At 46.6% G+C, this 25,224-nt stretch overlaps 1 protein-coding gene across 1 annotated transcript in view; it reads left to right on the forward strand.

The window, feature by feature from the left end:
* The window catches only part of PHLPP1 (PH domain and leucine rich repeat protein phosphatase 1), a 174,137-nt gene that overhangs the window by 112,708 nt on the left and 36,205 nt on the right, over positions 1 to 25,224 (forward strand). Inside the window, exons 5-8 of the mRNA XM_075314835.1 lie at positions 13,650 to 13,796; positions 13,959 to 14,189; positions 18,509 to 18,711; positions 20,004 to 20,064. Of these exons, the coding sequence (XP_075170950.1) occupies positions 13,650 to 13,796; positions 13,959 to 14,189; positions 18,509 to 18,711; positions 20,004 to 20,064 (642 nt within the window). The remainder of the gene's footprint in view (positions 1 to 13,649; positions 13,797 to 13,958; positions 14,190 to 18,508; positions 18,712 to 20,003; positions 20,065 to 25,224) is intronic.

Raw genomic sequence — 25,224 nt, forward strand, 5'->3', positions numbered from 1 at the left:
GCAGAGCTGGAGATGCTTGCCCACCTTTTGGACTCCTTTTGGAGTCCTAAATGTCTTCTCTTTTATTTCTAATAAAATATTTTTTTTCTGTCTGTTATTTTAACAGTAAAATAAAACAATCAGAGACGCAGCCACAGTGTGGGCGTCTGTGATTGGATGCTGGAGTAACCTGAAATGAGTCCATACATTCTAGCATCTAGAATATATGGGCAGATTCCAGGTTACTCAAACAGCCAATCAGACGCCCATTCTGCGTGACCACATCTGAGATTGACTGTTGGGTTCCTCACACATATAGCAGTGTAAAAATAAATAATTTAAAAAAAAAAAAAAATGTAGTGCACCGCAGTACTTTTGATTCTCAGTGCAGATAAAGCGGACGGCTACAGGCTGCCACCCTCATCTGCTTGGCTTGAAATCAAAATGCAGTGAAGCTCATTATTTATTTATTTTTTATTTAAAAAAATAAATAAATAAAACCACATGCGTCTGCTCCTGCAGTATTTTGATCTCCAGTCAGGTAAAATCAGTTAGCTGGGGGTTGGCATTCTCAGCGTGGTAAGGCCCAAGCGTTCTGGGCCCCCACGCTAAAAACCACAACCTGCAGCCGACCCTGGAAATAGCGCATTGTTTTAGAGCCATTTCCAGGCGCTTTGCCCGGCTTGTCCAGCGTCCATGATGCCGGTGGCTTGCTGGGTAATAAAGGGGTTAATACCAGCTTTGTATTCATGGTGTCATGCCAAACTAGATATGGCCACCATAAATTTCTGGTAAACAGTATAAAAAAAAAAAAAACACATAGAAAAATTTGTTTTATTAGAAATAAAACAAAACATTTAGAGACTCCATCTTTATTATAAAAAAAAATCCTTAGTCCGACGTAGTCCACAGGGAGAGAAGTGTCAGCTCTGCTTCATCGCTCTGTACAGACAAGCGTCTATACAGAGCGAGAAGCAGGCTGACCCTGACAGTGACAGTCAATCGAGTGCATGGCTAAACCATGGACTCGGGTGAACCCTGACGTTGCTGCCAACACGGCCGAAAACAGCCAAAGACTGCTGAGTGACTAGCAGTGCAGTGAATTCCCCCGGAAGTTATTGATCAGACCCAGAAACAGAAGCGTCGGGAGACAGTCTGCAGGTCGCATCGTGGGACCTGTAAGTGTTGAGGGTGAGACCATGTTTATTAACTATATTGTTTATTTTACAGCCCCCCCCGCCCCATCCCATAACTGTAAAGCCCATCAAGCTCTGGGTTTGGGCGCAAGTTTGCGTTATCGCCGAACACTGACTTAACATAATGTTTAGCGAAGATCCCGAATGTCGGAGGGGTTCCCCATTACTAATTGAAAAGTCTAAATGAAAGGTTACCAATAAGTGTGATGAAACGAATGGTAAAAAAGTTAGCTATTGATTGGGCAAAGTTTATTTTTGTCACATTCTTGCCTTTGTTTACGATTATGTAGTGTGTTCAAAATTAGTGGCTTAAAAGTCCCACAATTACTATGGTAGAAGTATCCTTAAATACTCTACAATACACACAAGTTTGAGCCAATACATTTTGATTATTCCTCCAGCCGACATTTTTATAATTTAATCTAATTATATGGCTAATAGGCTCATACAGCCTGATTTTTATGAAGCTTGTTGTGGAAGCCTGCCATCCTTTGTGAAAAGGTAGGCCCATGGCCCCAGGTCACTGGCTGATAAGTGGCTTCATAATAATGGTTTAGCAATGTAGCATTGGTGCAAGACAGCCATAGGAGAATTGATGCTGCCATCAGTCCATTACTTGCTCATGACCCCTATTTGAACCATGAATTGAAGCCATTAGCTCCACCCGTTTGATTTCCTTGTCATGTCAAATTTCATAACCTAATCTTGGGATTTAACTGTGACCACGTTGCAAGACTCGTCTCGGTCTTGATTTCACATCTAGGTCACGTTTAATACCTGCTTCGGGATAAAGCTTGAAAATGAGCGGAGGAACCTTTACAAATGATTAACATTATCGGCACAAAGATTGCAATATATCCAGTGCACACTTCTATAAGCAAAAACATTACTGAAGTACAAATATGTATTATGTCTGTAAATTGGTATACATACCAAATTTAGGAAATGGGAAAATGTTGTGTTAAGATCGGCACGTGGATAGACTGCTTTTACATATGTACACTTTTATTTTTTTTGTGTAGGTTTACCTTAGGTTTCAGATAAATCTGCTCTCTCCTGTCCATCTGGTCTGAATGCATAGCAGCTGCTATGACAGGAAGATAACCTATTACCATATACTCTAAAAGCCTCCCATTATAAATTTAGAAAAATGTCAGCTTAACCCACTGATATTGTCTACTTCAGACTACAGTCAGTGTGTAATGTCAGCACTGGCCAGCTGATGCTCGAGAGAGGTCTACTGCGCATATCGGATTTCACACTGCCAAAAGCGTTGTTCTCTTTTAATCACCTGATGACATGTTTCTCATAGAGAACACAGTAGGACTCTTAAGTGCGCACTCCTGTGTATGTTACGGTCGGCTGAAATTGTTTAATGACTGATCAGCCAAAAAATGTTTCATTTAACAGCCACCTAATGTGGCCACCTAACATTCAGAAAGACAGGGTAGACAGCAGTGTGAGCAATCTCTTCTTACCTCAACATCCCTGGTATTTCCATTGTTAGATCAGAAAGACAAGATGGACAGCAGTGGGAGCAACCTCTTCTTTCCTCAGCTCCCTTGATATCTCCAGTATTAGATCAGAAAGATACTGGATAGCAATGTGTTCCCTGTTTTTACCTCCGCTCCCCTAGTATCTCCAGTTTTAGATCAGAAAGACGGTGACAGCAATGTGAGCAGCCTCTTCTTATCTCAGCACTTCTGGTATCTTGGTTACATAGGTTGAAAAAAGACCTAGGTCCATCTAGTTCAACCTTCCTCCACCAATTATACATTGTCATTTATAACCAACAATGTTGTGTGTACTGAGGAAATCGTCCAGCCCGTTTTTAAAAGCTGTTACAGTACTGTGTTTTTCCAAAAATAAGAGTGTTATATTTTTTTTGCCCCCCCCTCCCCCCCCCCCAAAAAAAAGTACTAGGGCTTATTTTTGGAGGAGGTCATATTCTTGGAGAAACACGATTGGGGGTAAGTTTTTCCCCAAAAAGCGGACCCGACCCCCCCCCCCCCTCTTCCACTTCCCAGGAGACTCACTCACCAGACCTGGACGTCTGCGTGGCTCCAAGGTCCTCCCTGTGATCTCGGGTCTGTGCTGCACGGCATCCTCCCCTGCTGCTAGCTGACACACACTGCAGATCGCAGGCGCACACACGGCCGATTCCACACATCACATCCAGCTCTTACGGCCGCAGGGAATGATGAGAGCAAGTCACGTGTCCCGCCGCAGGTCCTGTTCGTTGCGCTCCACGGCACAGCCTCTCAGGATTCTGCCGGCGACAAGAGATCGGTGTTGCTGGATGAGGGGAGTGTGTGTGCGATTTGATGTGTGCGATCCGATTTTTTTTTTTTTGTGTATGTGTGCGGGGGTGTGATCACTGCAGGTCCTGCCGCTCAGCGTCTGGTGAGTGTGATTGCGGGGTGTCAACTGTCTATAATGAAGTGTCCTGCAGTATCTGTAACCTTTTTTAGCTGCACGGACACTTCATTATTGATCTGGGACTAGGGCTTCTTTTCGGGGAAGGGCATATATTTAAGTCTTGCTCCGAAAATCCCTGCTAGAGCTGCTTTTTGGGGTGGGCTTATTTTTGGAAAAACGCGGTATCTGCCATTACTACCTCTTGTGGTAGGGCATTCCACAGTCTGACTCATCTAACGGTAAAGAATCCTTTCCTATTTAGCTGCTGGATTCTCTTTTCCAACTCGTGAATTCCCCCTGGTCCTTAGTATTGTCTTTGGAAGGAATAAGTCATGTGCCAGTCCTGTATATTGACCACACATGTATTCTACATAGAAATGAGATCTCCGAGATGTTTTGTTTTTTTTTTGTTTGTTTTATTTTTGTCGTCTATAATGTAAACAAATCCAACTTTTTCAACCTCTCATCATATGGGAGTCCTTCCATTCCTTGTAATAATCTAGTTACCTGCCTTTGAACTGACTCCAGTTTTAGATCAAAAAGACGGGGTGACAGCAGTGTGAGCAGCCTCTTCTTATCTAAGCACTTCTAATATCTGCAGTATTCGATTAGAAGGACTGTGCACAGCAGTGTAGGTGGCCTCTATATACCTCTGCAATCTCTATTGCTAGTGGATCATATAGTAAAGGGGAGAAAATGGGCACACTTGTCATAAAGGCCCTTCTGTGCCTGTTGCCGCTCTATTCAAACTATAGCTGATTACGAAGTGCTGTACACTGTTTAACTAGCAAGTGCGCCCCTAGCCTATTTTTCACTGGGGAATATGCTCCCCCCCTCACTTACCGCCCTCAGGTTCTTCCTACTGCTTTGATGGCACTCTGACATATGGGCATGTGACTGCTGTGGCCAGTCATTGGCTACAGGAGTCAGCCAGTGATTGGCTGTTGCAGTCACATGTCTAGCAGGATGTCGTCAGTGCAGCAGGCATTGGAGGCTGACTAGGCACCGGAGAAGGTGTGTGTTGCATCTTAGAATCGACCCCCACCAATCTGCAACAAAACAAAAAAGTGAAAGTGGACAATCTCTTGGCTAAATGTTTAACTTTAGCAATTTTGACCAGCTTAATTCTGTATCTTAAGCAAATTGCAGTTGATGTTCAATGTCTTAACTATGGTAAATCACGAAATAAATTTGTTCTTTGAAAGACCGCTTCCTTCCATCCATCTGAAACTGACAAAGAATCCTTTCATGAAATGTCAGCTCCCCATTCATTGTACTCATGTGGCTTCCAGACACCGCCTTCCTCTTTAACTCCCTTCTTTTTACTATTCCTTGTAGTTGTTAGGCAACAGCGAATGAGCTGGCTACACATGCACATTAAAGAGACTCTTATCCGTTGCCTTTTCTTTTGCTTCCTTTTGGATTGTCTGGATGTTTTGGTAATCGCTGAAGTAAAGCCCATTTCCTTCATCTGTGTTGAGAAGTCTTAAGACTCTGCTTCTGAGCACGAAGAGTGTCTCTGCATTCCTATTTTTGTCGATAATGTACATAAAGTACAAAACGAGCCAGTTATTGTACCTTAAACCAATACTTATTGCCACACTGCCAAGAAGGTTGTCTGTTAAAGGGACCGCACCCTAAAGGACACTTGTATTGTATATGCAGGCTTATCTGTGGGCAGCAGGTTGCAGAGCTGAGCAGAATGACATGCATGTTCATAGGTGTATAGCTGTCAGTCACGGAGTAGGCCCGCCCGCAGTACTTCTAAGCCAAGATTTCAGTCAACAGGTCATACTGAATCGTTTTTCATTAAATTATCAATCTGCCCAGCTATTCCGACTCGAACAGCATGGAATTAGGTTTAAGGGGACAGGTTCCCATATAAAGGTTCAGTATGAATTTATATACTTGAATTGTCTTTATGCAACAAATTACCAAGTGTTTGTGTGTAGACTATTAAGTTGTTTGTGTGTGGATATCATGTATCCCCACAAAGATTTATTTTCTAGTATGAATAACTTTAATGAGGACCTATTACCATGTTAAATGTCCAGTTTTTGCTCTAATTTTATTCATCCTGCTCCCCTGAGTGTTTAAATGGGAGAAGGGGGGTGGATGAGGTTACCCACTACTAGGAGAACCCCTTCTCATTCCCCATGTTTGCCCCTGTTAAAATAAAAGAAGCTTTCTTTGTCGCTCCATTGGGAGACCCAGACAATTGGGTGTATAGCTATGCCTCCGGAGGCCACACAAAGTATTACACTAAAAGTGTAACGCCCCTCCCCTTCTGCCTATACACCCCCCGTGCTCACGGGCTCCTCAGTTTTTATGCTTTGTGCGAAGGAGGCAGACATCCACGCATAAGCTCCACAACTTAGTCAGCAGCAGCTGCTGACTAGGTCGGATGGAAGAAAAGAGGGCCCATAACAGGGCCCCCAGCATGCTCCCTTCTCACCCCACTTTGTCGGCGGTGCTGTTAAGGTTGAGGTACCCATTGCGGGTACACAGGCAGGAGCCACATGCTGTTTTCCTTCCCCATCCCTTAATGGGCTCTGGGTGAAGTGGGGTCCGGATCGGTCTCCAGGCACTGGGACCGTGCTCCCTCCGCAGCCTCTGGGAATCTGCAGGATAAGAGCTGGGTATCGTCAGGGACAAGGCCCTGCTACTATGAGGTACTCTGTGTCCCCGTGGGGACCGCGCATGGAGCGCTGGTGCCATACACATTACAGCACTGCTGGGTGTGTTAGTGCGCCGGGGACTGCCGCGCATGGAGCGCTTGTGCTATACACATTGCAGCACTGCTGGGTGTGTTAGTGCGCCGGGGACTATCGCGCGACCGCGCTCATTGCCGGCCGCGCTTATAACTTTAGTCCCCGGCTTCTGCGGCCTAGTGTCGTATATTCCCGCCCACAGGCCTGCCAGTCAGGGGAAGGGCGGGACGCTGCACAGATCGTCAGCGCTGAGGGCTGGAGCATACATTAGTATCCTCCTCCCTCCTCACTCAGTACACTGGGGCACTGGATTCCCGCACTTTTCTTGGGCACGCCCACGGTTCCCTCCTCCCCACAGAACGCCGGCAGCCATTCCTGTCAGCGATTCAGACGCTGGAGAGGAGAGACAACACAGGGAGACCCAGGCAGGGAATCCGGTGATCACACAACTGCTCTGAGCGGTCGGTAAGCAGCACCTGTGGTGCTGGCCCCACTGAGTACCGAAGTGTATATATATATATATATATATATATATATATATATATATATATATATATATATATATATATATATATATATATATATATATATATATATATATATATATATATATATATATATAATTATACACATTTACATTTGCACTGTGCGGTCGCTCTATTGTTTTTTTTTGGCTATATACCCTCCTGTTGTTCTCAGAGGAGACAACATGTCATCAAAAGGCAAGGGTGCCAAAGCACAGGAGTATTTTGCAACCTGTACCTCATGTAAAGCTGTACTACCGGCAGGTTCCACTGACCCTCATTGTGTGCAATGCTCGGCCCCTGTGGCACTTACTCAGCCGGAGCTGGTGGCCCAGGTGGAACCACCTGCTACCACTGTCCAGGTGACAGGGACGGAGTTTGCAGCCTTTGCTGACAAACTGTCTGAGAATATGGACAAATGGTCTGCTAAAATACTGGAAGCATTGCAGTTCAGACCGGTGATCCAGGCCCCGGGCACTGTCCAATCCTTGACCCCTGGTCCCCCTCAATTGGAACAGCAATGTGCCCCTGGGGTAACCCATAGGTCCCAGGGTGAGGTCTCTGACACGGACCGCAGTCCCAGGCCGCCCAAGCGGGGTCGCTGGGAAATTCCCTCCACTTCATCACACTGTTCAGGGTCCCAGCAAGGGGACTCTCTGGAGGATGAAGCGGAGGTATCAGATCAGGATTCTGATCCTGAAGCCGCTCTCAACCTAGATACACCTGAAGGTGACGCAGTAGTGAATGATCTTATAGCGACCATCAATCAGGTGTTGGATATTTCTCCCCCAGCTCCTCCAATTGAGGAGTCTGCTTCTCAGGAGAAATTCCGTTTCAGGTTTCCCAAGCGTACATTAAATATGTTTCTGGATCACTCTGACTTCAGAGAGGCAATTCAGAAAAATCGAGACTGTCCAGACAAGCGTTTTTCCAAGCGCCTTAAGGACACACGTTATCCCTTCCCCCCCGAGGTTGTCAAGGGCTGGACTCAGTGTCCTAAGGTGGATCCTCCAATCTCCAGACTGGCGGCTAGATCCATAGTTGCAGTGGAAGATGGGGCTTCACTCAAAGATGCCACTGACAGACAGATGGAACTATGGTTGAAATCCATCTATGAAGCTATCGGCGCGTCTTTTGCTCCAGCATTCGCAGCCGTATGGGCACTCCAAGCTATTTCAGCTTGTCAGGCGCAGATCCATGCACTAACACGTACATCTGCCCCGCAAGTGGTGTCCTTAACCACTCAGGCGTCGGCGTTTGCGTCCTACGCCATTAATGCTATCCTGGACTCGGTGAGCCGTACGGCGGTGGCATCCGCCAATTCGGTGGTACTCCGCAGGGCCATGTGGCTACGTGAATGGAAGGCAGACTCTGCTTCCAAGAAGTTTTTAACCGGTTTGCCATTGTCTGGCGACCGCTTGTTTGGTGAGCGATTGGATGAAATCATTAAACAATCCAAGGGAAAGGATTCATCCTTACCCCAGTCCAAACCAAACAGACCTCAACCACGAAAGGTACAATCGAGGTTTCGGTCCTTTCGGCCCGCGGGCAGGTCTCAATTCTCCTCGTCCAAAAGGCCTCAGAAAGATCAGAGGAACTCCGATGCATGGCGGTCTAAGTCACGTCCTAAAAAGACCGCCGGAGGAACCGCTCCCAAAGCGGCCTCCTCATGACTTTCGGCCTCCTCAAACCGCATCCTCGGTCGGTGGCAGGCTCTCCCGCTTTTGCGCCGCCTGGCTGCCACAAGTAAAAGACCGATGGGTGAGAGACATTCTATCTCAAGGTTACAGGATAGAGTTCAGATCTCGTCCTCCGTCCCGATTCTTCAGAACATCTCCGCCCCCCGACAGAGCCGAGGCTCTTCTGCAGGCGGTGGGCACTCTGAAGGCGGAAGGAGTGGTGATCCCTGTTCCTCTTCAGCAACGGGGTCACGGTTTTTACTCCAACTTGTTCGTGGTGCCAAAAAAGGACGGATCCTTCCGTCCCGTTCTGGACCTAAAACTGCTCAACAAGCATGTGAAAACCAGGCGGTTCCGGATGGAATCGCTCCGCTCCGTCATCGCCTCAATGTCCCAAGGAGATTTCCTGGCATCAATAGACATCAAAGATGCTTATCTCCACGTACCGATTGCACCAGAGCATCAGCGCTTCCTGCGTTTCGCCATAGGGGACGAACACCTTCAGTTCGTGGCACTGCCTTTTGGCCTGGCGACAGCCCCACGGGTCTTCACCAAGGTCATGGCAACAGTGGTGGCAATCCTACACTCTCAGGGACACTCGGTGATCCCTTACTTAGACGATCTGCTTGTCAAGGCGCCCTCTCAAGGGGCATGCCAACACAGCCTGAACATTGCTCTGGAAACTCTCCAGAGTTTCGGGTGGATCATCAATTTCCCAAAGTCAAATCTGACACCGGCCCAATCACTGACATATCTTGGCATGGAGTTTCATACACTCTCAGCGATAGTGAAGCTTCCGCTGAACAAACAGCGTTCACTACAGACAGGGGTGCAATCTCTCCTTCAAGGTCAGTCACACCCCCTGAGGCGCCTCATGCACTTCCTAGGGAAGATGGTGGCAGCAATGGAGGCAGTTCCTTTTGCGCAGTTTCATCTGCGCCCACTTCAATGGGACATTCTTCGCAAATGGGACAGGAAGGCAACGTCCCTCGACAGGAACGTCTCCCTTTCTCGGGCAGCCAAAGCTTCCCTTCAGTGGTGGCTTCTCCCCACTTCTCTGTCGAAGGGGAAATCCTTCCTGCCCCCATCCTGGGCGGTGGTCACGACGGACGCGAGCCTGTCAGGGTGGGGAGCGGTCTTTCTCCACCACAGGGCTCAGGGTACTTGGACTCAGACAGAGTCCTCCCTTCAGATCAATGTTCTGGAGATAAGGGCAGTGTATCTTGCCCTAAAGGCGTTCCAGCCGTGGCTGGAAGGCAAACAGATCCGAATTCAGTCGGACAACTCCACAGCGGTGGCATACATCAACCACCAAGGCGGGACACGCAGTCGGCAAGCCTCCCAGGAAGTCCGGCGGATTCTGCTGTGGGTGGAAGCCACAGCCTCCACCATATCCGCAGTCCACATCCCGGGCGTAGAAAACTGGGAAGCAGACTTTCTCAGTCGCCAGGGCATGGACGCAGGGGAATGGTCCCTTCACCCGGACGTGTTTCAGGAGATCTGTTGCCGCTGGGGCAGGCCGGACGTCGACCTAATGGCGTCCCGGCACAACAACAAGGTCCCGACATTCATGGCACGGTCCCAAGATCACAGAGCTCTGGCGGCAGACGCCTTAGTTCAGGATTGGTCGCAGTTTCAACTCCCTTATGTGTTTCCTCCTCTGGCACTGTTGCCCAGAGTGTTACGCAAGATCAGGGCCGACTGCCGCCGCGCCATCCTCGTCGCTCCAGACTGGCCGAGGAGGTCGTGGTACCCGGATCTGTGGCATCTCACGGTCGGCCAACCGTGGGCACTACCAGACCGACCAGACTTGCTGTCTCAAGGGCCGTTTTTCCATCTGAATTCTGCGGCCCTCAACCTGACTGTGTGGCCATTGAGTCCTGGATCCTAGCGTCTTCAGGTTTATCTCAAGAGGTCATTGCCACTATGAGACAGGCTAGGAAACCAACGTCCGCCAAGATCTACCACAGGACGTGGAAAATATTCCTGTCATGGTGCTCTGCTCAGGGTTTTTCTCCCTGGCCATTTTACCTTGCCCACTTTTCTGTCCTTCCTTCAATCCGGATTGGAAAAGGGTTTGTCGCTCGGCTCCCTTAAGGGACAAGTCTCTGCGCTCTCTGTGTTTTTTCAGAAGCGCCTAGCCAGACTTCCACAGGTACGCACGTTCCTGCAGGGGGTTTGTCACATCGTCCCTCCTTACAAGCGTCCGTTAGAACCCTGGGATCTGAACAGGGTGCTGATGGTTCTTCAGAAACCACCATTCGAGCCAATGAGGGATATTTCTCTCTCACGCCTTTCGCAGAAAGTGGTCTTCCTAGTAGCAGTCACTTCACTTCGGAGAGTGTCTGAGCTAGCAGCGTTGTTCTGCGTCCGGTTCCGGAATTTCTCCCTAAGGTGGTATCCCCCTTTCATCTCAATCAGGATATCTCCTTACCCTCTTTTTGTCCTCATCCAGTTCACAAATGTGAAAAGGATTTGCACTTGTTAGATCTGGTGAGAGCACTCAGATTCTACATTTCTCGTACGGCGCCCCTGCGCCGCTCGGATGCACTCTTTGTCCTTGTCGCTGGCCAGCGTAAAGGGACACAAGCTTCCAAATCAACCCTGGCTCGGTGGATCAAGGAACCAATTCTCGAAGCTTATCGTTCCTCGGGGCTTCCAGTTCCCTCAGGGCTGAAGGCCCATTCTACCAGGGCCGTGGGAGCGTCCTGGGCCTTGCGGCACCAGGCTACGGCTCAGCAGGTGTGTCAGGCAGCTACCTGGTCGAGCCTGCACACTTTCACGAAACACTATCAGGTGCATACCTATGCTTCGGCAGATGCCAGCCTAGGTAGGCGAGTCCTTCAGGCGGCGGTTGCCCACCTATAGGACGGAGCCGTTTACGGCTCTATTATGAGGTATTATTTACCCACCCAGGGACTGCTTTTGGACGTCCCAATTGTCTGGGTCTCCCAATGGAGCGACAAAGAAGAAGGGAATTTTGTTTACTTACCGTAAATTCCTTTTCTTCTAGCTCCAATTGGGAGACCCAGCACCCGCCCCTGTTTTTTGTGTGCACATGTTGTTCATGTTGAGTGGTTTCAGTTCTCCGATATTCCTTCGGATTGAATTTCCTTTAAACCAATTTATAATTTTTTCCTCCTTCTTGCTTTTGCACCAAAACTGAGGAGCCCGTGAGCACGGGGGGTGTATAGGCAGAAGGGGAGGGGCTTTACACTTTTAGTGTAATACTTTGTGTGGCCTCCGGAGGCATAGCTATACACCCAATTGTCTGGGTCTCCCAATTGGAGCTAGAAGAAAAGGAATTTACGGTAAGTAAAATTCCCTTCTTTGCCATGTCAGTGACATTCCAGTGGTTTAGGCACTTGCTCTCCTTGGGCTCATGAGATTGTTACATCACACTAGCCCTGCAGCCAATCATCGCTGGCTTCTTGTCCCCGCTTTCAGAGCTATAAGTAAGCAAGTGTTAGGCTACATGCGCACGCTGCATCTTTTTGTGTTCACAAACTGCAGCCAAAACTTCACCTTGTCAGAGAGAGCCTGGAAATGTCACTAAAAACGCATGTAATTTTAGGTGCGTTTTCGGTGCGTTTTTGGTGCGTTTTTCACACCCTGCGTTTTTGCTGCGTTTTTGTGACAAATGTTGACAAAAACACAGGAAGAATGAGCATGCTGCATCATTTTATTTGTCACAAACCTTTGACAAATAAAACGCTGACAAATAAACTGCAACGTGCGCATAGCAAATCTGACGTCTCATAGACTTTGCTGGGAAGTCAAATGTCAGAAAGTTCTGACAACAAAACTGCAGCCAAAAAAGCAGTAAAAAAAAGCAGCGTGCGCATGTAGCCTTAAGCTTTTTCTTTCAATGGGAGAATACGTGGTGAATTAGGTGGTGTCAAAGCAGTGGACAACCCTTTACACGCCAGAGGAATGGGCCGCCTTTAGTGCTAATTTTTATGCTCTTTACCAAGTGGCTAATACTGTAGTAATTGGTAATGAGCGAGCACTACTGTGCTGTGTTCTCGAAACTGGGTTTGACTTGTGTACCAGAGTATAATGGAAGTCAATGGGAAACCTTGAGCATTTTTCCCGAAAAATGCTTGTTCCCCATTGATTTCCATTATACTCTGGTACACAAGTCGAGCCCTTTCGATTGTCTGACTGCTCTTACCAGCACTCGAGCATGGTGGTAGTGGTCACTCATCACTAGTGGTAACCCTTAGAATTCTCTGGCTGCGCATAAGAAGGCAACTATGAGCCATGCTACCTTGGTAAAGACCATAAAATTCAGCACTAAATAAAAAGGCCACATCTCTGGAACTCTATGATGGATTTAAAAATAAAACTAAGAAATAGAACGATGGGAGCAGCAGAAGTAAAAGTGTCCATATTTTGACCTGGCGACAGGTAATCTTTAGGCTTTTCCTTGCTTCTCCAAACCATAATGCACAGCAGTATGACCATCTTAATTGTCAAGTCAGTGAACTTCTTGAAAGTTTAGTTATTACACATTTACACAGCCATTAAATGCTCCCAAATGAACGTTCATCATCATTGTCTTGTCTAAATATGCCATCAATGAAATCGCGAATGGTGTTTAGCTTGTTTGAATCTGCATGTAACATGCAAACGACAACAATTGTCTGTCAGTAAACCCCTCATATAAGGTGGCATCTGCCTGTCCCTTCTAATGGAAGCTGTATTGAGGGTGGAATAAAAATCCCATGATTATTCATTCATGTATAGATGCAACCACTAATAATAGAGGGTCTCTTGCATACGTCCCAATGAAACAATCACTCAAAGCAACAGTGTATTGATGGGAAAATCCTAACTCCATTACTGTAAGAAAACAAGTGCTGATTGGGCCAAGAAGACCCTTCGATTATTAATAATTGGCATGACTCTCCTCATTTTGCAGAATCCTGCTTGGACTTTTTGGGGCTACATAAAACTGTTACTGTCATCTATACATTTATTTTTTTTTTTCTTGCCCAAACGTACAGGAGTATGTTTACAAGTCAAGACAGTTTAGATGTAAGGGAAATGAAACAATTAGCATCTTTAATTTGTCTTTTACGGATCCTCCTCTAATATGTGAAGGCAATTAGTGGTTTATTTCTATTTGTTTGCTTTTAGATTTTCAAAGCTGAAGAGCCTCAATCTTTCCAACAATAACTTAGGAGACTTTCCATTGGCGGTATGTGAAATCCCAACTCTGATGGAACTGAACCTTTCCTGCAATGGCCTCCGGGTTATACCTCCAGCAGTGGGAGAGATGAAAAAGTATGTATTGTGTATTGGTACAAATATACCTATAGACTATAGACTTTTTTTTTTTATTTTAATTCTGAAAGCAAAATGGCCAATGCACTTTATCTAGCTCTGTTTTTTGTGAGAATCTGTCCTCTAATTCATTTTTTAAAAAAAAAAAAATTTTTTTTTAAGCCTCCAAACTTTTCTTCTGGATGGTAACTACCTCCAAAAGCTACCTGCTGAACTGGGAAGCTTGAGCCAACTGAGCTACTTGGGTTTGTCCTTCAACGAGTTCACAGAAATCCCAGAAGTGTTAGAGAAAATGGCTGCCATGGACAAACTTTGCATGCCAGGAAACTCTCTGCATGTGGTCGATTTGAAGGCTCTTAGAAGAATGCAGCAAGTCAAACATGTGGATCTGAGGTATGGAACATAAAGAATTAACCTTCTGAGTCAAATTTGTCTAATTCTGTTGAGGGAACATTTTATCAGTTGTATAGGTTTATCAGCCTCTTGGTTTGGGAAATAGGGCTATATAAATTTCACACCCATCACTATACCAGGAATGAAACAAAAGAAGCAGCAACTCCCACTTCTGAGTGCGAGGTTATAAACTGTAATTCAGACAGGTTGTATTTTGGTATGTTTTAACTTTGCTATACATAGTTGTCCCCCATAAGGTCTTTTAAGAGTTTTTTGTGGTAGGCATTTGTACATATACAATATTTTTATTGCTTATTTTCCCTGTAACTGCGGCTAGTATATTGGCCCCAGTTACAGGGTAAATTCAGCCTCCTGATCTTATCTGCTGGGATGCAGTAGGTCACGTATCAGTGGTCACTGGGTCTAAAAGAGGATGTACAGTGCTTCCTAATTAGCTCTGTGACAAAGCAGTCATTAAGGCCATGATGATGATTCAAGTCTGCCTTCTGTGTGAGGAGTCTGGCTGTGTATGACAGCTGGTTCCCTCTTTTGTCTGCAACTGCAAAATCTCCTGCAAGCTGCGTACTCTGCATTGACATTTTAGAATGTCAGTGCAGAGTAAAGTTTGGATTGCCCGGACATTCCATTCTACAGGCTGTATAGAAGTAGTTAAAAATGGACATAAGGATAGTACAGGAAGACTGTGGATGAAAATCTTCCTTTTTTCTAAAAGAAAAACAATTTTAAATGTTTTTCTGACCCCGGCCTTTAGGTTTCGTTACAATTTACATTTTGGCTCATAATTTAATATCAATGAGTGGAACTGAACGCTGCCTTCTGCTAGATAAGTTTTTCAAAATATATAGATAAAAAAAAATGAATCACCATTTTGTCCCAATTAAAACTAAAGTAAGAAGAAAAAAAATGTAGCTATCCATGTAGCTTTTAAAAGTCTGATCTCTCAAAATAAAGAAACCTTTGATAAACAATACTTTGAGTCAAAAAAGCCAGAATAGCTGCAGCTCCAGAGGAAAATGCAATAAGCAGGGCCACGCAAAACACAAGACCTCAAAGAACTCCATCATGAAAATGCAAAGAAAATGGCAGCACAAAAGCAAAAAAGTGTTTGGGTTTTTTTTGTTTTTTTCTTTTGCTTGTTTAACATATTGACATGGAGAATCATGTTGACTTGTTTTTAGGGCCCATTCTTGTGATTTACTCACTGAAGGCCATAAGGAATAATGCACCCTAGAATATGAAACGGAGGTCCATTCTCAAATTGCAGTGTGTGAACTGAAAATGTTGTTCTCCTTAAAGAGTGACTTCTGGATGCTGTCATTATGGAAAGGATCCCAGGGTTTTTGTTGAAAGCTCCACATTTTTCTGCCTTGGGTCTATGGGCACCTGCCACCTGAAGGCCCAGTTTTAGTGACTAACGTTTTGCACAGTCTGCACATGGCGTGGAGGCTGTAATCTCCCCCGCTCTCCCGCATTAGGTTTTCCATCGGCAGTAGCTCTCGCACTGTTGCATGGTGTATGTGACTCGGGGGAAATTAAATTGTCTGCTATTCTCAGATACACACAGGAATGATTTCTCCGGTTATAGTTGGGCATAATTTGAAACGCTATCAGCAGCACACAACGTGAACTCATTCGTTCAGCGCACATTTGCTGTTTCTGCTTTTACCAGTGAATTGGTTCAGATTTGACCCCCGCCCCTAGCACCAGAGTTGTGCTATAGATGCCATTCTTATAGCAAAGAGTATTTAGTAAATCCTAGTTGCCTTTTTTTGCTTTTTGTCTAAAATTGACAGTATTGGCATAAGCATTGTGCCAGCCTCTCTCGCTAATCTCTGGATTGGGATCGGATACCAGGCTGCTGTTATAAAATCTTGGAGGCCAATTGTGGTCAATTCTACTTGCATTTCAGTTTCCAAAAGTAATATTCATTCTTCTCCTTGGTCTGCGTATAGTATGGAGAAGGAAGGTTGCTCCATACTTGTCCCCATTTTAAAATGAAAGGCAATATCCACTTTATATGTAAATAAAGCCTAATCCTTTCTGAATGAAGTGACAAAGTCTGCATCTTTACAATGTGTATTTTTTGCCGCTATAAAATCTCTGCTTGTCATTAGTGATAGAACCTTCGTCTTCATATACCCACTAACTTACTATGCACATGATGGCTCTGATGTGGGTATAGGGATAATTTAATAAATATATATTATCTTTATACATGATTATATTACTGCATTTTTCATTTTAGAAGACACATCGTATTATAAGATGCGCCCCAAAATATAGAAATAAGGTAAAAAATGGTTCCCCTTATACTCCGGTAGTGTCTTACCGTAGGGGGGGTGCGACAGCAGTGGTGGAGCAGGGGGACACAGGGAAGGGGGGGGGGGGGGGTGCTGGAGTGGGGCAATGCCGTGGGCCGTGTGCATACTGGCTGCCGCGCGGAGCAGGGCAGTACGGGGGTGAGATGCTCTGAAGGCTGTGTGATCTTCAAATAATGCCGCCGGAGTCTGCGACTGCGCCGATTTGAGCTCTCGGCTCAATGACAAACCGAGAGCTCCATCTGCGCACACCCAGACTCCTGGCGGCATTATTTGAAGATCGCACCGCCAACAGAGCGTCTCACCCCCACACTGCCTTGCTCCACACAGTGCCCACTGCAGCCAGCACAGCCCCGCACCACCGGCGGAGCATCTCACCCCTGCACTGCTTTGCCCCACATAGCAGCCAGCACAGCCCCGCACCGTCATCAGAGCATCTCACCTGCCGCAGCCAACACTGTCCCGCACCTCCGACAGAGCATCTCACCCACCACAGCCAGCAAAGCCCCGCACCTCCGACAGAGCATCTCACCCGCTGCAGCCAGCACAGCCCTGCACCGCTGACGGAGCATCTCACCCCCGCACTGCCTTGCTCCAGACAGCGCCCACAGCTACAAACACAGCACCGCACTGCTGAAAGAGCATCTCACCTGCCGCAGCCAGCACGGTCCCGTACCTCCGACAGAGCACCTCACCCGCTGCACCACCCTGCTTCATACAGGGTCCACCGCAGCCAGCACAGCGCCCATTCTCCTCCACCTAGTAAGCTACATTCGGGATTATAAAACGCACCCTTTATTTTCCTCACATTTTCCTCAATTTTTGGGAGGAAAAGTGTCTTTACAATCTGAAAAATACGGTGCAAACTATATTGTATGAAATATAATATATTATAGTAAAATATCCTTATACTCACAGCTATCAGAATAAAGTGTGCACAGTATGTGTGCACAGTATGTGTGCACAGTATGTGTGCACAGTATGTGTGCACAGTATGTGTGCACAGTATGTGTGTATGTATGTGTATGTATGTGTGTATGTATGTGTGTATGTATGTGTGTATGTGTGTATGTGTGTATGTGTGTATGTGTGTATGTGTGTATGTGTGTATGTGTGTATGTGTGTATGTGTGTATGTGTGTAGTGTAGTGTAGTGTATTGTATTGTGTGGGCTTCCCTTATGCAAAAAATAAGTTGTATATTTGGTGCGTATGTCTAGAATGTGTGTGTGTACAAGGTAAGTCTTATCCATACAGCTTTGCTCACCTCACAGAGGCCTTTTAAAGGGGTTGTCCACTACTTGGACAATCCCTTCTGATTCCACATGTTTCCCCCGGGTAAAATAAAGCCTATTATCACACGCTTCCATACCAGCAGTGCCATGGCTCACATGGGATTTGACATCACACAAGCCCCACGTCCAATCAGTGCCGGCTTCTATCTCCCCGCCTTCAGAAGAAAAAAGTTATCAACAGGAAGCGAGTACTGTGCCTGCACGCACTTCCTGTTGATTGGTCCGAAGGTGGAGAGAAGGAAGCTGATGCTGATTGGAAGTGGGGATCTCGTGATGTCACAGCCCCAAGTGAGCCGCGGCACTGCTGGAACAGCGCTGGCACGGTAAGTGAGTATAGGCTTTATTTTACCTGGGGGAAACATGGAATCAGGAGTCCTAGTAGTGGACAACCCCTTTTTAAGCACCCTATGTGTACTGACCTCATGGAAGACAGTATGTATGCAGTGAAGGGAATCTTATTCCATTTTGGTGTCTTGCATTGATGCTGAGATAAGTGCTCGTTGCTGGTTAATTGCACACAAATCTGACAGACTTGCCCTGAGGATGAGAAACTTGTGATCTTTCGAGGGTTATCCGCTGCAGGGGTGGGACACCATTCATTCATTTTGTGTGACTAAGCCAAGTGATGAGAGAGCTTAAGTTTTATGGTTCGATGTTAACCTGTTGTGGTTTTTCTTTTGTGGTCAGATTAAATGAAATTAAAAGCTTGTTGGTAGAGGATGTAGACTTTCTGCTTCACGTGACCCAGCTGGATCTTCGAGATAACAAGATGACAGATCTTGATGTGACTTCATTAAGCAACCTAGAGGTCCTGCACTGTGAGAGGAACCATCTGACCTCCCTTAAAATAAGTGGTTACTATCTGAAGGCTCTTTATACATCATCTAATGGTAAGCGGAAGAGTTAAACCCAGGCATTCTACTCCCCTTTTAATTGATACATTACAGAGATGTCTATAGATCTTATAAAAGAATGTGTGGGGATTACCAGTGCCAAAGCAGTGCACCATATAAGTTCACATACTGCGTATTTTTGACGCTGCGTTTTTGTGCAGCAAACAAACACACCCGCGGTAAAAACACATGCTTTGGTGCGTTTTTTGCTGCATTTTGGTGCGTTTTTGCTCACTGCGTTTTAATGCGTTTTTTTTTATCAGTGAACAATGTCATTAAAGATTGAAAAAAAAAAAAAGTCTGTCATTTCCTTCTTCAATATGTTCTTCATTCTCCACTAGTGTATGCAGGAGAGCAGACAGCTGCAGAACTACAAGGCTCAGCATGCTCCATCCAGGACTGTATGCTGGAGAGAGAGGCAGGGGTAGCAGAACTACAAGGCTCAGCATACACCATCCAGGACTGTATGCAGGAGTTTTTTTGCCCCCCAAAAAAATGACGTGGGCTTCGCCATATTTGTGTATGCTAGCCAGGTACAGCAGGCAGCTATGGGCTGCCCCCAAGCCCCAGCTGCCTACTTGTACCCGGCTGGGAACCAAAAATATAGGGAAGCCCTTGTTTTGGTTTTTTTTTTTGTTTGTTTTTTTTTTTTTTGTTTAACAAACATGACTAGATACATCTAATCAATGGAAGTTTGTACAGTGCCAAAGTCATTGTGGAAATGGTGGTCTTAAATTTCTTACAAATGACCAGCAAAGCTAAGTGTGCAGGCTTAAAAAAATAAAATAAGCAATGACTAATTTTGAAATTTTTATCAGTGTTTTCCTCAATGCCCATTGAAGAGAACCTGTCAGCAGCTATTGATGTGGGCAAAAAGATCCTAAATCCAACAATGTATCATTTAAATTGCTGCAGCGATTTTGCCACAATCAGAGCTTTTAGATTTAGTCATGCAGGCTCTCTATAAAGTCTCTATTGACAGTGAGCTGATAATCACATTAGGAGCAGTGTAGGACTAACAGGCAGTAGGCAATGTAGTCCAGCAATGATGATCTCCTGGTTCTAAAACAAACATTACAGGTAAAGGAATTGGCCTTTGATAATAGAAGCATCGCTAAAATCTGTGTTTTAACCTCTACAGCATGCTATCTTCTTATTACGTAGCCAAAATTTACTGACCTATTTCTTTTAAATAGTATTGGGTTAGTTTTTTGTCTTTGTTTTTATAGGGGGTTTGTTTTTTTTGATCGGACTACAGTTTCTCACGATTTCTTTTTTGACTCTTCTAGCGCTTACTCATCTAGCTGTTTATCCGGACCCTTGTAACCTAGCATTCATGGATATTTCCAGGTAAGATAATTTAATGCTATGTCTCTTTGCCAGATTTTACTATACAAACTTCATACAGTATTGTCATCTTTCAATAGATAGTGGACCTGATGAGTCTGTTGTAATTACTTAAAAAAAAATACATGTCTGCTTGTTTGTGTAATCATGATATTAGAGGGGAACTCTGAGGAAATAAATGAAAACCTAATTCAGAGTGGAAGGGGTAAGAGTTAGGCAGAGCGCAAATGTGGAATATAGAGGACCTCTAGCCTGGCAGGGGCTGCCTGCGCCCCCTGATTTCAGACTGGACGGAAGGAGATGTGATCCGTAAGCTGGCTGTTACTAGAAGCAAGTAGTCAGCCAGGAGGTGGAACAAAATCAGGAGCACAGAATATGGCAATTACTATGATGATTAAAAACCACACAATGTATGTTATCTTTAGGCTATGTGCACACGTTGCTTTTTTTTTCAGCGCGGAAAAAAACGCACCCTCTGGCAGAGGGGAGAATTGTAAACAATGCTTTTTGAGAAAAACGCATCGAAAACGCATGCGTTTTTCATGCGGTTTTCATGCGTTTTTTAGGTGCGTTTTTTTAAGACTTGTCAGTGTTAATAAAGTTGGTTGAACACAGACCTTTGGAAAAAAAAACCTGTGATGTCATTTCCTTCTCCACATTCTGTTTGGATAAATGGGAGGGCTTGGAATGGAAGGAGCACCATTTGAATTTTGGAAAAGTTGAAATAAACTTCGCGCACCATGTCACATTAGCAGGACCCCTTGGGTACCTATACCACAGAAAACCCCCACAAGTGACCCCATTTTGGAATCTGCACCCCTCAAGGATTTTATTCAGGAGTATATTAAACATTTTGAATCCACAGCTACTTCCCCCAAAATGTTGCTGTAGCAACAATATTCTCACTTTTAGGCCCGTTTCACACGTCAGTGAAAAACACTGACGTTTTTCACTGGCGTGTAAAACACGCACATGTCCCTCCGTGTGCCGTGAATCACGGCACACGTGGGTTGTCTAAGTGCAATCCGGGCTCCGTTCTCCGTGGCCCGTGATTGCACTCAGTAATCATCTCACCTGCGCCCGCTCCCGCTCTCCATGGTGCTGATCGCTCCCGTGGTACAGCATCCATCTGGTGCTGACCCCCGCAGCAGCTGCTTCCGGGTCGCCCGTGCCGCGCATCATGAATATGCGCGACAATGAGCCGGCTCAGAAGCGGCAATCTGCACGGGCTGCAGAGGACATCGCTGGACATCGCTGGACGCCGGGTGAGTTAAAATGATTTTTATTTTAAAAGCACGTTTTTTTCTGGCACGTGTTTCACGGACCACACCACTGCGTGGTCCGTGGGACATCAGTGATGCCAGAAAAAAATGGACATGTCTCCGTGCGGCAATCACGCACACGCGTGAACGCTGCACGGAGACACGTGCAGTGAAAAATCACTGACGTGTGAGCAGACCCATTCATTATAATGGGTCTGCGTATGTCAGTGATTCTGGTATGTTTAAAAAAAAGCACAAACGTACCAGAATCACTGACGTGTGAAACAGGCCTAAGGCTGTGTGGCCATGATCCAGCGACACGGCCTCTAGTACACAGTGTCAGCCTTCCTGCAGCTGCCCATGCCCACGATTTGGGTTCAGGCTTCTGTGGAGCTCTATGCTACCTGCAGAGAACACTCTCGTCTCCGCAGCATAAATTGACATGCTGAGGCTCGGGAAGCCTCGCCACCGGTCAGTTTATGCTGCGGAGAAAAGAAGCACAGTGGCCATGGGATCTCCAAAAATCCTTCCACTTTGCTTCAACTGCACAACGCAGCGTTATGGACGCAGGGAAAACACTCAGCGCCCATAACGCTGCAAACCCTGATTGTGGGCACACAGCCTAAAAAGCGTCAATGGATGAATGGATGTCAAATATATATAACGTCCCATCCCCGCCTGCATATTCTAAGCTGGCACCTTTAGTACCTTTCATGTGGCACTAAAGGGTGCCTAGCTTAGTATTTATCCAAAAAGAAAAAAAAAACAACAATGAAAAAAATGGCGTGGGGTCCCCCCTATTTTTGATAGCCAGTCATGGTAAAGCAGACAGCTGTAGCCTGCAAACCACTGCTGGCAGCTTCATCTTGGCTGGTGATCAATTTGGAGGGCTCCCCAGGCTTTTTTTTTTTATTTATAAATAAAGAATTAAAAAAAAAATAACGTGGGGTCCCCCCAAATTAGATCACCAGCCAAGGTGAAGCTGACAGCTGGGGTCTGGTATTCTCAGGGTGGGAAGAGCCATGGTTATTGGACTCTTCCCAGCCTAAAAATAGCAGGCCGCAGCCGCCCCAGAAGTGGCGCATCCATTAGATGCGCCAATCCTGGCACTTCGCCCCAACTCATCCCGCGCCCTGGTGCGTTGGCAAACGGGGTAATAAATGGGGTTGATACCAGATGTGTAATTTCACCTGGCATCAAGCCCAGCAATTAGTGATGTCACGGCGTCTATCAGATACCAGACATAACTAATTGACAGTAAACAAAAGCAAAAAAAAATGACAAAAAATTTTTTTATTAGAAATAACACTCCCCAAATCATTCCCTTGTTCTCCAATTTAATCAAAAAATTTGAAAAAAATGGGTCCGCAGAAATCCATTTGGACGTCCCACATCGCCTCTGGACCTTCTAGAATATGGGGGCACGTTCAGGGAACGTATCCCCCATTTTCTAGGAGGGCACACCCTCCATTTGAAGAGAGTGGGTGCCAAAAATCTGCATCCACTCTCCCCGGGTCACAGCTGCAGAGTGCGAGCAGCCAGCACAGCTCTCTGAACACAGTGCTGGCTGTCAGCTGCTCTGCACATGTGACCGGCCAGCGTGCACTTTGAAGGAGGAGGGGGGCCGCGGGGGATCAGAGCTGCGACCGGACAGGTAAGGGGGAATAGGGGGTGACCTGGCAGGGCCTGGGGGGCATTTTTCTGTCGCATGTCTCAAGACACATGCGACAGAAATCATAGGAGCAGGGCGGCCGGTGCGCTACTGTGCGCGTGGCCATGTTGGATTTTCGGGAGGGGGGTCGGGGGTCGGGGCGGGCACTTTGGTGACCCCGGGGGCTTTCCAGGATTTTGCCAGGAAGTGAGGTCAACATGAAACCTCTTGACCTCACTTCCAGGTAAATGCCTGCGTTCTGGCATGCCGACAAAGCCCGCAGACCGCAACAAAAAAGCAGCTCACTGCGGTGTAGCTGCGTTCTGACCCCACATCATTGATTTAATGGGGGAGAGAACGCAGCCACACCACACAAAAGTGACATGCTGCTTTTCTTTCCGCACCGATTTTTGGCATCCAAAACGCTGCGTTTAGAAACGCAGCGTGTGCACTGATTTTTCGGCTTTCTTATACACTTTGCTGGGAAAGCTGAACGCATGCAATTTGCCACTGAAACGCTGCAGTTCTAAACGCAGCGTTTCCGCGGTAAAAAGCGCAACGTGTGCACACAGCCTTATAGTTATGAAGGTATTTCCATATGAATACTTTTCTTCCTGAAGTTCTCCTTTTAAAATGAGATTAAAATGAGTCCACATGAAGAGTGAGAAGTTCAAGTGAATTCATTCTCTACCCATGCAGCTTGTGCGGAGTGCTATAAGATCTCAGCAGCAGGGAGGATGGCTCTGAGGATTGGTCAATCAAGCTGGGTGCGCAGAGATTCAACAGTAGGAAGAAGGAACACTAAAACTGTCAATTAGGCTTGGTGAGCAGAGACTGAGTCTAAAAAGAACCGGTCATCGCAGTTTAACCTGTTAAAGTAAAGGTATGGCCACAATGTCCCTGTTACACTGATTTAATGGCTACCTGTAGTGAAGAAATCCGTAGTCTTTGTGCATTGGGTCAGACTGTAGCTCTGCTGTGGTCCCTCCGCATTTGTATGCGCTATGAGCCACACTTTTTTTTTTTTTTTTCCCTCCAACTTTCAGCACTAGCGTAACCCTTGCCACTGGCAGTGCTTGTGGTCATTCATATCCTGGTGTTTCCCCCCCCCCCCCCCCCCCACAAAATGGAGGCGGCGCATGCTCAGATTAATTTCCCTGCGGTCTTCAGCAAAATGGCACCGGTAGCGACACATGCGCAGATTGGGATCTCAGTTAAATTATGAGCCAAGATTTCGATATGCGCATGTGCCGCCACTACGTCGTTTTGCCTTGCTAAAGACCGCCGGAGGTTAATCTCAGCATGCGCCACCTCCGGGGCCATTTTGCTGGAGAACACCAGGGGATGCATGTGCGCAAGCGCAGCCCGTGGCATGGTCGGCACTAGCACAGAAATTGAAGACAAAACAAAACCACTCCTCATACAAATGTGAAGTGTCTATGCCAGAGCCAAAGACCCTATCCACAATCCTGTCTTGCCCCAATGCACGAAGAGGCTATTACACCAAGGCTTCCAAGGCAAGTTAAGCAAGAACCAGGCTATGGGTTTTTTCACTACAGGTAGCAGATATGGCCATACCTTCAACAGGTTTAAATCCTGATGACGGATTCCTTTTAACCCCTTAACGACCCATGACGTACTGGGTACGTCATGGATCGCGTGCCGGTAAGCCCCGCCACTGGCAGGCGGCGATCCGCGCACATATCAGCTGTTACCAACAGCTGACATGTGTGCCGTCTAGCCGCGGGTGGAATCTCTTCCACCCGCAGCCATTAACCCCTTACGTTTCGCTGCCATAATCTGGCAGCGACATGTATATGGGCACCGCCATGACAGTCACTTACCCCGCCCCCATCGGAAGTCACGTGACATGATCACGTGACTTTCGGTGGTTGCCATGGTAGCACAGGGTCATGTGATGACGCCTCTAGCTAATGTCGCGGGCGGGGAGGACGCCGTCGCTGCTGCACTCTCGCTGACGCTCGGATCCGGGGACTCGAGCGGCGCTCCTCGCCCGTGAGTGAAAGGGGGGTAGTTTGGTTTGGGGATTTGGTCCGTGACGCCACCCACGGGTTGTGGTGAAGTTGGGCACCACCGCTGCTGGTGACGGGGATCCCGGGAGCGATGGTAGGGAGCAGCTGGGATGTTGTTTTCCCCCTCCGTGTGTAGGGGTTGGTGGTCCCGGGGCACGGTGAGGTGACGGGGAGGCATGGTTGGCAAGGTACAGGGTCGCCTGGACTGCGCAGCGTG

Source organism: Anomaloglossus baeobatrachus, chromosome 6 (assembly GCF_048569485.1).
Source record: "Anomaloglossus baeobatrachus isolate aAnoBae1 chromosome 6, aAnoBae1.hap1, whole genome shotgun sequence".
NCBI classification, from domain to species: domain Eukaryota; kingdom Metazoa; phylum Chordata; class Amphibia; order Anura; family Aromobatidae; genus Anomaloglossus; species Anomaloglossus baeobatrachus.